Raw genomic sequence first — 16623 nt, forward strand, 5'->3', positions numbered from 1 at the left:
GAAATACTATCTATCTCCAACCTATGAAAAAATCCATAAGTGAGACACAAAAGGCTTTGGGAAGCCACAAGGGATGACATTTAAAGCTTGTGCAGACTACTCTAAGACCTTCTGCTCTTGTAGGTAACGTTTCAATTCTAAGTAGCCTGGTGAGTTGTTCTACTATCCCTCCAAATATTAGAAATGCATCATTAGAAGGAGGAAATGTAAAAAACTTCAATGGAGGATGGTTGCTGAGGATGAAACACCAGCAGGAAAGCCATGCAATTAATTCAGCTAAATTCTACATGTATTGGGCACTAACCATGTGCCTGCTCTGGAAGACCCAGACCTTGCAGTGCTAAGAACTTACAGATCAGTCACGAGGCTGACAAAGAATATGCTAAAAAAGTAAAAATTCAGGAAAAAAAAAATCAGAGTGCAGCTTAAGTGATAGGTAAGATCACCACTCCCTGGACCCCAAGGAGTGTACTCATATAATAATTAATCATTACAATATAGTCCAGGGTCATTCAACCATCTGTTCAGTAGTTTTTGTTGTAGTAAGTCTGGCCATACTTTAATGTAAGAATAGACTGTTATGGTTTAGGTATGACTGTTATGGAGGTATCCCACAAAAGCTTATGTGCGAGAAAATGATAGAATTTTCAGAAGTAAAATGATTACATGATGAGAGGTATAACCTAACCAGGAGATTAACCAGCTGATTTGGATTAATTGGGTGGAAGCCTCAGGCAGGTAGGGTACGGCTGGAGAAGGCAGTTCATTGGGGGTGTGCCTTTGGAATAGATGTTTTGCCTGTGGAAAGTGGAGCTTTCTCTCTCTCTGTTTGCTGTACCCCTCTGCCATGATGTTCTGCCTCATCTCAGGCTCAGACCTATGGAGTCGGCAATTTCCTCCTCGACATTGTTCTCATCTAGGTCTCTGGTCACGGTGATACAAAGCTGACTAAGACATAAACTATTTGAGTATCAGTATGTATGGGATTTTGGCACATTGGTAAAAATGAAGCACTGAACACATTTTTTCAAAATCCCAAAACAATGAATCCTAGGTAATTGCTCTTTTGTAAGAAAAAAAGTACAATCCCACCTACCTAGGACCAAAATAACCACTATGACAAGGTGATGCTAAAAACCCCCATGGACCTTGTTTCTATAACATAGATGTTGGCAATAAATTTCTTCATATTTCATCAATCTAGGGTATGGAGATTATAATGCTAAAATATATACATTGGTTGTAATTTAAACTAACCCCAAACACTACATCAACCACTTAGGAATTCTGCATCTTTTATATCATATACACACACATATCTTTTATATCATATATGTGTGTGTATATGATATATATATATATATATATATATAGATATATATATATAGATATATATATATAGATATATATATATAGATATATCTATATATATCATGATTTTCCTATCATATGTATTATGATATATTATATATCACATAATGCTTACCATGTTTTCTTTCCTTCCTCCTGTATATTACTAAATTGGTCCATTTCTTTCCAGAAGCTCCAATAAATTATGTCGTTTTCATTCATCAAAGCCGAGCAATTCAGCTGTACAGTTTTTCCTAGATAAAAGTTGAAAACCACCATTGCAATTTTAGAAACTCATATTTCCCAGAGGTTTCAAATTAATAAAATCAATGAATGTTAACTCAATGTAAAAAAAACTGCACTACATTCCAGAAAGAGAGCAAATATGCTTTGTTTTTAAATAAAAAAAAATAAAAATAAAGTAGAGGAATTGGATAGCAATGACAAGCTATGAACTGAATTATAAATATTAACTTTTAAATCAATTATTAAAACACAGGGTCATTAGTGGACTTTATGTTTAGTACATGATTTATTAGGTACTGTCAAGTCAACTTATAGAAAAACAAAATTAATAAGTTACAAAAATTAAGTTAACTAAAAATTAAAGTTATCAGAGTGCAGGGGAAAATAAAGAGAAATAGCCAAAAAAAAAAAAAAAAAAGATACATAAAAAAAGCATAGTCAAAAAAGACATCTCCAAGGGTGAGCAAAGATGATCAGCCATTTTATTCCATGAGGAATTTGTTTGGGTTTGGGATAAATAGAAGGGATATCATAGCAATAAGAGAATCCAATGGAGATTTTGTCAGCTGCACAGGCTTGCAGGATTATCGCTAAAGCCTTGGGCAGCATCGGAGGCCACAAAGACTGTCATCTTTCTGGTACTTAGGAAAGCAAGTTCCACTCTAGGAAAAGGCCTATAATAAATACAACTGCAGTGTTCTCCCCCACCCCCATTATTGGTAACCTAGAACACCGCACCCCAGACACCCTAGCTCCATTATTAGTGAACAGAGATATTCAGCCCCTCACTCTGCCTATCTAACAGAAAAAAAAAGAGTCATAGCAAGAAAATAATGCAAACTTCATTCATTTTGGTTGTTTAATTCATGAAGATCAATAACAATAAATAATTCAAAGACACACAAAGAGGAAGAAAACATGACAATAATCAATAGAAAATATAGATGATAGAAGCAGGTCCAGAGATGATAAAGACTTAGAGAAACTATTTACAAGAAAACAGAGGAAACCATGAACAAGTGAATAAAAGAATGACATTTTTAATAAACGAGAGTAATTCATTTAAAAAGAATAAACATTTTTATATCAGGTATATAACCAACCATAATCAGTAATTTCTTAAATATAAAACAATGTACTGATTGGACTTCAAAAAAGGTTCAAAGATATGCAGTTTATGTAAGACAGAATTTACGCATAAGGACAAAGAAATTTCAGAAATAAATGGATTTAAAAATAAATAAAACAGGCCAATCCCCAAACCAAAAACACTGTCTTGATTATTTCATACCAGAGAGCCTAGGCACTGAGGAAGGACGCATTATGAAAGCTATAGACAGACATCGCATAGTGATGAAGGTGTCAATTCAACAGGCACAGATTTATATGTGCCCATATTCTATCTTCAACACAAAGAAAGCAAAATTTGACAAGAACCATAGAGCATGTAGACAAATTGACCATCACACTTAGAAATCTTAATGTATCTTTCTTAGAAAGAGATAGAGCAGGAAAACAAAAGATGAGTAAGGATGTAAATCATGTAAATAATACCATTAATTGACTTAACCAAATGACACTTAAGAGTGATATAACCCAAACCTGCAGAATACATCTTTGTTTCAACTACACTTGGAACATTCATCAAAATAATCCCTATCCTGGCCTTTCAGCAAATCACTATAAATTTCAGAAGGTTAAAATGAGAGTCTCTAATCATGGACTATAGTGAAACTAAATTGAACATCAATAACAGGAACATGACTAGAAAATCCTCAGACATTTGGAAATTAAGAACAAAAATAATCCATGGATTAAAGAAAAAAATCACAAGGGAATTATTTTTTAAAATGTTTGAAACAAAATAGTATTACATATGATATACCAATTCTTAGCAGAAGTAGCTAAAAATAGTACTCAGAAGGAAATTTAGGGCATAAAATGTACATACTATTAGGAAAGTAAGAAAGCAAAAAGCCCACCCGGCCCATGCCTGTAATCCCAGCAGCTCAGGAGGCTGAGGTAGGAGGATCACAATTTCAAAGCCAGTCTCAGCAAAAATGAGGCTCTAAGCAACTCAGTGAGACCCTGTCTCTAAATAAAATAGAAGATAGAGCTGGGGATGTGGTTTAGTGGTTGAGTGCCCCTGAGTTCAATCCCCAGTACTAGAAAAAAAAAAAAAGAAAAAAGCCCAAAATGAGAGGAAAGAAATAATATAGACATGGACTAGAATCAATAAAAATAAAAAGCAGACAAAGTGCAAGTACAGAGGACATCTTATCTGACAGGCTCCGGGCATGCGTTATCATATGAACTACTATGACCCCAACATCGATTCCAAGCTGTGGACTTTGGAAGCAATGACAGAGACTATGATCCCCACTCTTCCACTTTCCAGCAGTTTAAGTTTAGACAAGTTACTTAGCCTTTCTGTATATCTGTTATTTAATCCATAAAACATGTCTAATACCCATCTGAGTTGATTAGAAAATCTGATTCAAATAAAGTATTTCAATCACTTAGCCAATACCTGGGTTAGCACATTTAGCAGATGTGAATTTCTGCCTTTTTTTTTTTTTTAACTTTCCTATTTGAAAGAAATGGCTCAACTGGACATGTTGATTCATAAGACCTGTCAAACAAATCCTAAATCACAGCTGATGTGGCCCATTGATTCCAAGTGAATTAATTAATTGAATATTCAAAGCACAAAGCCAGTTTGACTCATCTCCCCAGAGTGTTATCGCCAAATTTTCCTATTTAGAAATGACCTTGGAGACCATTAGAGAAAAGCCACACACAGGGTGACAGAAATCCTAGTCTAAAAACCATAGACAGTGCCACAGTCTTTTGAACAGACTGTTCATTTTAATCAGTCTAAAGATGGCAACATTCAAAGACATGCTTTTCTTGATTTTGCAGTGCTAGTACTCTTTACCAAATATGGAGTGTATTGTGCACATGATGTCAATTAAAAATGAATGAGATTTGCCCCTTGAAAACCCAATTATGCTCCATACTCATAAATGCAAGAAACATACATATTAAAAATATACCTAATTCCACTTCAACATAATTAATCTTTGGTCCAATAAGAACGGGAGTCATATTCTTCTGACCTAAATGTGAAAAAGAAAATAAAAAGATCAACTTCTCTGTCACAATAGGCTCATTCCATGTAATAAAAACCGTAATATACCAGTCCCCTATATCTATGGTTTGCTTTCTGCAATTACAATCTCACCCAAGGCCCACTGTGGTCCAAAATTATTAAACAGAAAAATCTCTAAACAGTTCATATAATCTGAATGATGTCACTCTCAGGTGCCAACCCTCCTTGTACAGGACACAGAGAGGAGATTCCCTTCAGTGTCTTGTCCTGGTGACGCACTCGGCTCAGCCCAGACCCAGCCCTGCTGGGGTCCACACCTGAAAGTCTGCTTCTGCTTCTGATCCTGAGAGATTTCCATCCCTGACTAGAAGAATACAGTGGTGTCCTGCTCGGCCCATCTGGTCATGCTTAGATAGGAGTGCATCACCCAGCAGCCTCCCACTGTATGCTAGCGTGCAGCCTAAAGCAGCTGAGAACTGCAGAATGCTGAGAAACACCACTGTCTCATTGACTGAAGACAAAACGTTAGAGAGAAGCCAAGCAGCCCAGGGTCACAACCTCACTGTCATGAAGACAGTAAGGGGCAGTTCAACTAAAGCAGCTGGTGCCATCTCTGCCATTTAATAATAGATATCCCTGTTGCTTCTTCAAGGAAGGAAGGAAAGAGGTGGTGATGGGCAGAAAGTAAAGATGATTGGGGGAAAGAAGAGGGGGTGACAATATCAAGGGGCCAGAGGTTTATAGGAAATGAAAATATACCCATGAGAAAGTAAAGCTCAAGAATTTATAGTCGATAATTACAATAGAATTTAAGACTTTGGAGTTTAGGAATTCAGGGGTGGCATTCCCAGCTAATGGCCACAGAAGGCAGATTAATAGTTCCCACAGTGAATAAATCCCACTCCGCAGGTAATGAGGTCATGAGGGCTGCACTTTAAAAAACGATTAATATTATCATTGCTGGAGTGGGTTGGTTGTTGTGGGAGTGGGATCCTGATGAGAAGGATGAGTCCACTCCCATTTTTCTCTGCTCACACATGCTGGACTGCCCTCCTGCCTAGGCATGACGCAGCATGAAGACCCTCCTCAGATGTGGCCCTTCCTCTGGGAATCCCTAGCCTCCTCAAGTAAACATCTGTCATTTACCATGGGTCTACTCTGTGGTACTCTGTTATAGCAAAGGAAGTGAACGAAGACACGGATTTTGTAGACAAGATTAAGTGAAGGATGTTGAGATGAGGAGATGATCCTGGATTATCCAGGTGGACCCTGAATGCAATCACAGGTGTCCTCAGAAAAGAGAGACAGAAAGTCACAACATGATGGAAGCAAAATTGAGAGAGAGAGAAGACTCGGTGGTCCTCTGCTCTTGGCTCTGAAGATGAACTGATATGATCCAAGACTTGCTGATGGCCTCTGGAAGCTGGGGAACATTCTCCCTTACAGCCTCCAGAAGTGGCTCAATCCTGCTGAAACTCTGATTTTAAGCCCAGTCAATCTACTCTGGAGTCTGACTTCCAGAACTGTAAGATAATAAATACATGCTACTTGAGGACAGACACTAGGCTTGTGGCACTTTGTTACAGTAGTAGCACACGGGTATATAGCCATATATGTGGATAGTTGAAGAGGAAAGATTTTGCTAAAGTTGATATGTTACCAATATTTCATGTATAGCTAATTAAAGCAAATTTTTAAAAAAGAAAGAAAACTGAACCCACAGATTTGGCTGGATGAGTTACCCACCCAAAGTTTTAGTTTTCCAGGATGGTGGGGGGGGGGGGGGACATAAGTCCAGCATGGACAAATCATCTATCTTCAAGCAAAGGAAGAAATTTTTATGTTAAGAAGGGACCAATCTTTGAAGTTATTCAAATCAAGCAACAGTAGCTAGAAGGTGCAAGAAGGCGTGTTTGAATTCAGTGGGAAAATAAACAGATTTTCCTGTAATCAGATATTAAAATCTAGGCTAAGCTTCTGTGCGATTTGATGATTGCCTTGGAAAATCCCAAGAAGGGACCAGAAATGACCAATTATCGTCCACACCACATCCTTCGTGGAATGAGGTTTAGTTAAATGACTCTAAGGTCTCTGTCACTCTAAAATGCTGTGCTTTATTTTTTTCATCATCTCTAGTCTGGGGGGGCATGGCAAACCAGACCATGTGTTATCCTCCAACTCCTAGTAGCACCCATGTGCCACTTACAGCTCAGTCTATCAGCCCTTTCCTAGTACATCCCATGTTAAGGTCTGTAAACAAGTCTAGATGGCGCCTGGCAAAATGCCAGAGGGAGTGGTTTGTGAAGTAACGCCAGCGAGCCGTTAAGTGTGGAGATTTCTTATTGGTTGACTGCTGTATCTAGTTTATGCTAATTAAGATAAGCTCTGTGGAATGTATAAATACCGCTCCTGTCCTACAATAAACAGCTTATCAATGTACACAAGTTGTTCGTCACCCCCCACCCCCCCCCCCCTTAGTTTGCTGCAGCCGGACTGCGGCAATCCCGCCCCTTTGTGATGCTCTCCCACAAAGACCTAGCTCAAATGGAGCCCCCTGCATCTGTCCTTCCTGCAACTCCTACCACCCTCAGGCAGCCTCACAGATGCTCCACAGATGATGGCATCTTTCTGTAGCTTATTGGGTCTTTATATTCCCTGAAAACAGTGCTTAACTCTCTCAATTCTATATTTCCCTGCTTCCCTGGCCTCTCCATACTAAGTACAGTTTTTGAAAATAGAGGCCCTCCAGAAATATTTGTGTCCACAGTAAATATTTGTTGTGTGGAAACAAAAAGTTTAATGACCCCAAAATTCTACAATTTACTCAGATTATAAATAAAATACAGCTGACTTCTATGAGGTTGGTTCACCCATGTATCCTTTCGTTTGCTGCCCCAATTAAAAAAAAAAAAATCAGTCAGGTGGCTGGGAACCAAAATGAAGATTTTGAATCTTATTAATTTTAACGAGTGACATGGTCACAAGCTCAACAAAATGAGCTCTGAGTTCCTAGGTGACCTTCCAAGAAAGATTCTGTTTTTTTAATATAATTTTGTTTCTTCCCAATTCTGGGATTTCTCTTACCTTCAGTTACTATTATGTTGTAGGTTTTGGTGATGTTATAAAATTTTCCATTATGATAAACAGAAAACACACAGGAATAAAATCCCTGGTCACTGAACTCAGCGTTCTTCATCATAAATAGGCTAGAATTGTCTTCAGCTAACTTTTCACAGTTCTGTTTTTTTAAAAAAAAGCAAGTTAAAATATTTTCAGTAAGCAAAGGCAATATTTGTATTACAATCATTCACATTTAAAGCTTAAGATCCTTAGAGAAAAAAAGGAAAACTGAACAGAAATCAGCAATTATTGAGAAAATGTCCCAGTGACTTGATCTTGCTCTCATTGGAGCAATGATCAGTGAAGTGTGACCCCATGACCTTGTTATCCCTGTCTTGTCCTGGGAAATGGAGCACTGGGGCACCATAACCACTGTCCGCATTTTATTTTAAACTATATTTTACACACACACACACACACACACACACACAATACAACAATAATAGCAAAAACACATCAAAGGGCTGAGGATATCACTCAGTTGGTGGAGTGCTTGCTTCACATGCACAAGGCCCTGGGTTCAATCCCCAGCACCACACACACACACACACACACACACACAAATACCACCACCCACCCCCCCAAATAATTTCTATTCTGTTCAAAACTTTCTGCACAAGCCTGTTTCAAAATGTAACACTTCATTCTGACTCTGTATACTATGAACTAGGCATCCTGGGAATAAGTCTAGGGATGAGAACAGAAGGAGAATAGGGGAACTGAATGGCTGAACCTTACCAGGTGACATTCTTCCTGAAAATATCAAATAAAAAGGACCTAGTATCCACAGACTTCTCCCTCAAAGCTGGTCAAAGCTGGTGGCCACTGTGGCTGGACCCAGACAAAACAGGCTTGTGTAGCTAGTACCCACAGGGGTACCTCAGAACAGTAACATGTTTCTGTATAAGTCACATTTTTATAAACCCAAACTGATTTTTCCAGGATACACAGAATATCAGAAACTCCAATTAGCCCTTGACAAATTGAGTGTCCTTGTTCTCCTCCCCTCAAACAGGTCACAATCAATCCACAGGATGAGAACACTTAGCCCCTGTGTCAATTGTTTAGCTAAAAACATCCTCAGGATGCCCCTTTCCTAAATATGTGTATCTGTACCTTGGGACTTTAAAACCCAATATGTTGAACTTACTGATTTTCGTGAACTGTAAAACATGTGGACCTTCGATGGGAAACAGAAACAAGTCAACTGGGGACTGACTCAATGTTTAGAAAACATGTCAGGTAAGAGGTCTCCTTGAAAAATCCAAGTAAACAGGGTAAATCCTTTGTTGCTTCAAGTTTCCCAGCTCTTTCCTATTCAGACCACCCACTCCTGAAGCTCTTCCAAGTTTCCATGATAGAGTCAGATTATTCATATTTATTCTATAGAAACTATGTTGTTGGAGTTGTGCAAGTGCTTAGATGTGTGTGTATGTTCTTTACACACAACACAGGATACACACACACACAAGTATATATAGAATCTCTGTAGCATTGTTTAAAAGACCTCTTATAACCCAACAAGAAAAAGGTATATCAACTGAAAAAGAGAAAATGTACAAGCTGTCCACAAAAGGAATAATATGATATAATAAACATATTAAAGTATTTAATTCATTATTAAGAAAAGAACAGAAAAAAATTACTAAGAGGTTCAGAAATTTTCCATGTCAGATTTTTCAATTCTGAAAGCATCATTTCCCAGTTTGGGGTAAATATAAGGAAGAAGAATTCTTATACCAAGTGTGGGGCCTTATACTAGCAAAGCCTCCCAGAAACTAATATGATATTGTGTATCAAAAGTCATAAATATGCCATCAACTTTTGATCCAATGATATACTTTAGGGATTTGATTGTAGACAAATTATATAAACACCCAAAGACCTATGGAAATCATACTCGTTTTAGCCTTTAAATAAGAGAGAAAAATTGGGAATGTACTAATGTCTAAAACAAGGGAATCTGTTAGGTGAAACCAATGGAATCCTCTATTTGGAAGAATGTTTAAAGATGTAGGTGAATAATCAAATATAATTTTTTAGTGAGTAAAAGAGAGACACTAACAATAGAACAAAGCACTTTTTAAAAGTAGATGTTTACACAGGAAAAAAAAGTGGCTGGTGGGATTATGAGTGATTTTTTGCTTTCATTTTATATTTTTCCATCTTTCAACTTTATAAAATAAACTTGTATTTTTAGGGAAAAAAAACACATGCACTCAAGTTTTGAATTTTAAGTGTTTATGATTGAAGAAAATGAAAAACTTAAACTCACATTACCAAAAATTAATTAACTGAAGGAGAAGGAAAAGGAAGGAAGGGCCGAAGAGGGCAGCTGTCAAAATTGATTGGACAACTCACACAGAACAGAGAAGCTACTGGGCTACACACGTTGTGTACTTTAGATCTTCCCAATAACCCCGCAGGGACACCCCACTCAACAGGCCATGCGAGCTGTGTAGGTTCAGAAGGCTTGTCTGTTAGGAGACCAAAATGGTCCACAGCCACGAGATCTTCATTTGGGAATTTTATCTTTGCTATCATGTTGTAAACTGAAATACTTTTCAAGTGTTACCTTATATAATGATGTTTTCTTGATCAGTTTCTGATAGTAATCATTTGTACATGGAATCTCCAAAACTTTCTCAACTCCCACAGGTTTGCTAGTTACTTGTTTTTCATTAAAACAGCTGTGTGTGTTTCTTCTGGTGACGGTTAATGTCCGCTCCTGAGTATCATTTCTATGAAATAAAAGTGTAAAGGCATTTAATAATTATGACAGAAACCTTATAGCTATCAACCACCTTCCCTGTTGTCATTGATCCTATAATTTGTTCCTAATTTTTGTATAAAGAGATTGATTCATTGATTGTCTATACCCTATTTTGCCTCCTCTTATTTCAGAGCAGCAAGAAATTTAACAATAGTCCTAGGGTGAAAGATAAAACCCTGAGCAACACACACACACACACACACACACACACACACACACACACACACACACCTGGCTGTATCTTATGGATGTTAGAACAGCAGATGTCTAAAACTTGGGTAATCTTTATTAAGGGACAAGAACAGAGAATCCTAGGTCAGGATGAGAGGGTGGCCTTGTTTTCCTGATGTCTATAAACTCTTGGTAGTTTTCTGAATGAGTAAGTATATACATTAGGTTTATGTATCTCAGGGCAGTGTATTCCAATCCCTGTCTCTTACACTGTTGAGTCACACAAAGTCTATTCTGGCCCTCAGCACATCTATATGAGCCCTTTACTGAACAGAAGTGAATCTGAATAGATTTTATAGTGGTTCCTTCTGGTCAGAAATGAGTAATTTTAAAAAGAAAACGTTTGGGGCTAGGGATATGGCTCAAGTGGTAGCGCGCTCGCCTGGCATGCGTGTGGCCTGGGTTTGATCCTCAGCACCACATACAAACAAAGATGTTTTGTCTGCCGAAAACTAAAAAGTAAATATTAAAAAAAAAAAAATTCTCTCTCTCTCTCTCTTAAAAAAAAAGAAAAGAAAACGTTTATAGTCTGACGTTTGCTTACATTGCACATGTGATATACGTATCCATACGTGATGTCATAGACTTGTATACATATGAATCCATCTCCCAAATACAGCAGACAGGTGCTGTGTGCCTGACCAATGGGCACCCAACTTAGGCTCTCCCAGCTCCCCTTTAAGTCTAGAAGAGGCTGGGAGCAAGACAAGGCTACCACCAAGCTCCAGCTGTTGTACCAGGCATTTTCCCTATGTTCAGAAGGAAAAGCTCAATCTCAGAGAAGTTAAACCACTTGCCCAAGGTCACACACCTATTCAGGGTGAGGCCAGATGGGAATGCACACCTGGTTAGCCCCAAGGGCCAGGAGTGTTTTGTACAATCCATGTAAATCTGGCTCCTCACTTTGGGCATTATCTGAAGATGGTCCAGTGCTGGAGAGGGTGGCAGGCGGTTGTCACAGTTAAATGCAGTGGGTCAGTGGCCATGAGACATAATGGAGCCGCCTGGCCCTTGAGAAGGACTCAGACTCCCATTGGCACCCTTCTCTTCTCAAGTGTTTGCTGAAGTTTCCCCAACTCCAGCCTCACTAATCTGGATAGAGAGATTATTTCCAGGTCTCTCTGACCTGTTGCTTTTAAGGAACAGACATGTACAAGTTCTCATCTTAGTAGATCATGCTCTTTACCTGTGTAGTCCACCTCCTAACACTCAGGAAACTGACAGAATGAGTGCTCGTCACACGTGCAACATTACACTGCAGACGTGGAAAGAAGCAACAGGCCACACTTGCTACAGAAGAACTGGAGGCTGATGTGAGGCTGAGGCCAACTGACCCAAAGCTGTGGACTCTGACCTGCTAGGTGGGACCACTAACTGCACTCTGCCTCTGAGCTCCCCCTCTGGCCATGCACAGAAAGGGCTTAAAAACCTCCAGTCCGCTCTCTGGGGGGACCTCGCCAAGCCCAACTTGCTGCTCATCAACTCAGGATCTAATTATTAGTTTTTAAAGTGTGCTTCTCGCTCTACCTTCATTTCTTTGACTCTGTTCAGAGAAAACTCTTTCTTCTGGAAACCTTTCCTTCTTAATTGGTTTCCTCCTTAAAATATGTTGGGACAAATCACTGCAGGATTAAAGTATGGGTCCCCAGAAGCATTTGATTATTAGTAAATGCAGTCCGTTAAGAATTAAGGGATTACAATTCCCATGGGAGAATTCCAAGGGGAAGGTCTGCACATTGAAAGCAGCTCCCACACCAAACTACAAAAGCTAATGCGCACCTGAGTAGGCACATACAAGACAAGGCTACATGCATGCACACGCGCGCACACACACACACCTATAGTAAAACCAGGACGCTGCTTACTGATTGCTCTATGTTGAGCACCTCTATATTTTCCACCATCCTAAGTGGCCTAAACAACTCACTCCCAGATAGAACCCACCATCGTCACCCTATTGTGAAAGCTGTTTCTCCCCCATTGCTTACTCTCACATTTTACTCATCAGTCTCCAACAACTTTCAAAGTTTGTCACCAAGGCCACTCTGCGCCACCCTGTTTTCTTGCCCTCTCCTATCCAACCCCTGAGTTTCCATGCCTCTCTGACATCATCTCTTTAGCTAATAACTCCATGTGGCTTCCTGTGGTGAGTTGTGTTCTCTGTACTCCCATGTCACATCTCCAAGTTGGTCACAGACAACGGGTCTGTCCCCTTGGTTTTGATGGTTCTGCCCTGTCCTTGTTCCTGTATTCAATCAGGATTCGGAAGTGTTTGTTGTTCTCTTCCTCCACCCAATTTACAAGTACCGTCTTCAATCTTCCTTAACCTGCTCTGAAAAATCCAGTCGTGACCCATTTTCTGCAATCATCTGTCTTTAAAAGGTCACATGAAATGCACTGACTTTTGAAAGAGTTCTGTAATTTCTTTATGACTCTTGGGAGTTTCTATGTATAAAAACAAAAAAAAAAACCCATGACCTCATTTTGTGCAAAACCACAGGAGTGATATCGAGGTTTCACTGTGATATCTCACCCTGCTCTCAAAGACGGGGTGAGAGTTATCAGGACTCACTCCAGTGCAAAGAACGAGATTTCTAAAAGAACTCTGCTACATCTCACAGCACAGTGACACCACTCAGCCAGCCCCGAGGTATTTTCTCAAATCTCTAGATAAAGGCATGCATACATGTGTATATGTGTACATATATGTGTGCACATGTTTCTGTATGTTCCTGTCAACAGAACCAAGTCCAGTAACAGTGATTGATGTATTCAATATCCAATGGATTGCTCTTGTTTCATAATAGTTGCATTTCTCCATTATTATTATCCTGGCATAATCTCAGGCTATAGCATGAGTACACTATAGAGCCCTGTCCCTGTTCCCCTTCATCACGAGCTCAGGGCTGTAGGGTTTTGGTTGCCTCTTGAACACACACCTCCTCCTCTAGCACTGCCATCTGGATCCCGGTGAGCCTTGAAAACTAGAGTACCATGTGTCTCCATCAATGCCATCCTCTCTGCCACCTGAAGATGCTACCCAGGAGAATGACCCTGTTCCCCCTTCTCTACACATCAATGTCATTATGAAGTCCTAGCCGTTGATGTCACTTCACCAGGATATCAGGACCCCAGGAGCATCTGACTTCTAAAACCGACCTTTACTCAGTCCGCACTAATTAACAAGGATCCCTAAACAGGAAATCTTACTGAAGTCTTTATGATGACTAAGAAGAAAAAAAAAAGATTATTTTTTTCAATAATGAAATATTTATTTCATGTTAGATTTCTTTATAATTGAGTGGCTGAACAGAGTCCAAGAGGACTGTGAAGCAAAAAGATATACTTACCCCATTTGGGAAAAATAAGAGCCCTGGTCTTCTAACTCTAGTGGCCAAAATTCCAAAGTGTTGTCATACATAGTAATTCTGGGAGAGCTGCTTGGGTTCAGCTCAGTGCGTCCGTTCGACTTGCTGCTTTTGTACCATCTTACAGAGGTTTCCTCATTTTCACTTGTGTGTGAAGAGGAGCAATGTTTCAGATAAAAAGGTTCCCCTTCCACCGCGCTAATATTGGGCCGTGAAAAACACGTTTCTAAAGATAAGTAAAAGAAAAGGGAGAAAACCAAAAAACAAATGAAGAAAGTAACTTTTTCTCTTGATGCATTAGGTGACGAAGCAAAGGTTCATAAGAAAGCTCTGAGAATTCTCAGTGTCACCGTACCATGGTTTCTTTGTTTTTAGCATCTGACTTTCGAACACTATGAGGGATAAGACACTTTCCAGGAGACAATGAAGACAAAACTTTCAATGATTCCTCCTAAACAGGGAGGTGTGAGAACCTAACCTACTACATCCATCGAGAAGACAGACCTGACAAGTGCCATCTTTCAAAAGAAAATTTTGCACAAGACAACTGAAACCACAGGCCATGGTGTTGCCACACCTACCCCCAAAGCATCCCTAGCCAGGAAGTCTCCATGCCAAAGGAAACAGATACCTAGAGACCTTCATCTGCATCCTCAGAAATCTCACCAAGCTTGTACCCAGCCCACCAGTTGACCTGCCCATTTCCTGGGCAGGTGTGAGGATGGTTAAACGTATTCCTGCAGCTTGAAGTGTGCATAGGGTTGTTATTTCTGTAGGTTACCATGGGGATAATCAAGAATTGATTAATATAGTATCACTCCAAATTCTGGTATCTGTCACTTCTGCTGTTTGGTCTCCTGTTCGGTCTCCCTCCTTCTTTCTCAATTCGCCCAGATTCTCTGGCCTTGGAATTTTATCTGATCTGCTCAGAGGGTAGGCCTTCTTGCCACTCTTGTACTCCTGGGAGTTCAAACCTGGCTTTAGTGGCCCTTTCTCATATCTTGTCCTCTGGTGGCTCCAGGGTGGCCTTCATCCACATTGGGAAAATGAGAATCTTTTAATCGAATGCAACTTTTCCCTGAGAACATCGACAAAGTGCTCTCTACAGCGACAGTTTATTTCTGAAAGCAACAGGCTGGTTTTAACTCAGCATCGTTGACCACAGCATAAAGAGGAAGTGGCCCAAAGGGTAGAAGCACTCTTTGAAACTGTGGAATATCAAGTCTATCTCAAAGTTCAAGAGTTAATGAGCATCAACCAATTCTGTTTAGTGGTTGTCACATAATCTCTGTTTTACATTTCAGTACTTCAACACAGAAGGTGTGATAAAAATATATACGAAACTCAAAATATGGCAAGCCATTGACAGTTCATTTGCTTTCCTGTGTTAGAGTTTTGCATAGGTAATAAAATGCAGAATCATATCAGATTTGCTCTTCTGAGTCTGAATTCTTCTGTACACCACTCTGTCTGTGACAGGCACCAGGTTGCTACATGCGGCAGGGATATGTTCTTTTTTCATTGTTACGCAAGTTGTGTTACTATTTGACTATTAATTCTATAAATTGAAAAATACTAAGAAATTGGGTTATTAGAGAAGTGTCTACAGGATATCTGGGTTATTCCATGTTTTCCAAGTTTTGATTAATATTTTAAAATGTTTGTAAAATCCTAATTAGAATAAGTTACACTCCATGTATGTATAATATGTCAAAATATACTCTACTGTCAGATATATCTAAAAGGAACAAAAAAGTTTTTAAATGCCTGTATAAATATGCCTGTGTTTTGATGAACATATGCACTCATTCCTCTTAGGAAATAGTTATCATTTGAAGAAATATAATGCTTGCTTGGAATAATGTTTGTAGAAATGAGTGAAGTTCAGGTAAGTAGAGTTCAAGGTCTAAGAACAGTATTCCGATTTTTCCATGAGCAGGGTCTATGAATCCAGCAAGGCCAATAACCTGTATCCTTTGGAACAGTCTTGAGTTTGGACAAGCATAAGATTTTGTCACCTAACTTCAACTAAGTTAAATGACTTCTACAGATAGAATAGTGCTATGTCGGCCCCCAGTTGCCCGCTAATGGAAGGTCCTGTCCAACTACCTGAAAAGACAAGAAACTGGGACTCTGGCAACATTACACAGCAGATCTTAGAGTTGTATTTGTGTTCTGAAACATCCTGTTATGGTTTGGATAAGAAGTGACCTCAAAAAAGCTCATGTTGGGCAATGCAACATGATAGACAATATGATTAATGTATGTACATTCCATGTATGTATTATATACAAAATGCATTCTACTGTCATGTATGACTAAAAATAAATAAATAAATAAAAAATTTTTAAAAAAATGTCCAGAAGTGAAGTAATTAGAGTGTGAGAGCTATAATCTCATCAGAGGGTTAATCCTTTTTATGG

The 16623-nt window shown here is 39.1% G+C and overlaps 1 protein-coding gene across 1 annotated transcript in view; it reads right to left on the bottom strand.

Annotated features, from left to right (window-relative positions):
* Il18r1 (interleukin 18 receptor 1) overlaps positions 1-16623 on the bottom strand; it is a 36898-nt gene that overhangs the window by 11162 nt on the left and 9113 nt on the right. Inside the window, exons 4-8 of the mRNA XM_027951838.2 lie at positions 14183-14426; positions 10404-10569; positions 7793-7946; positions 4653-4715; positions 1487-1604 (exon numbers count right to left, since the gene is read on the bottom strand). Of these exons, the coding sequence (XP_027807639.2) occupies positions 1487-1604; positions 4653-4715; positions 7793-7946; positions 10404-10569; positions 14183-14426 (745 nt within the window). The remainder of the gene's footprint in view (positions 1-1486; positions 1605-4652; positions 4716-7792; positions 7947-10403; positions 10570-14182; positions 14427-16623) is intronic.

The sequence above is a fragment of the Marmota flaviventris genome, chromosome 14 (assembly GCF_047511675.1).
Source record: "Marmota flaviventris isolate mMarFla1 chromosome 14, mMarFla1.hap1, whole genome shotgun sequence".
Lineage (NCBI taxonomy): Eukaryota > Metazoa > Chordata > Mammalia > Rodentia > Sciuridae > Marmota > Marmota flaviventris.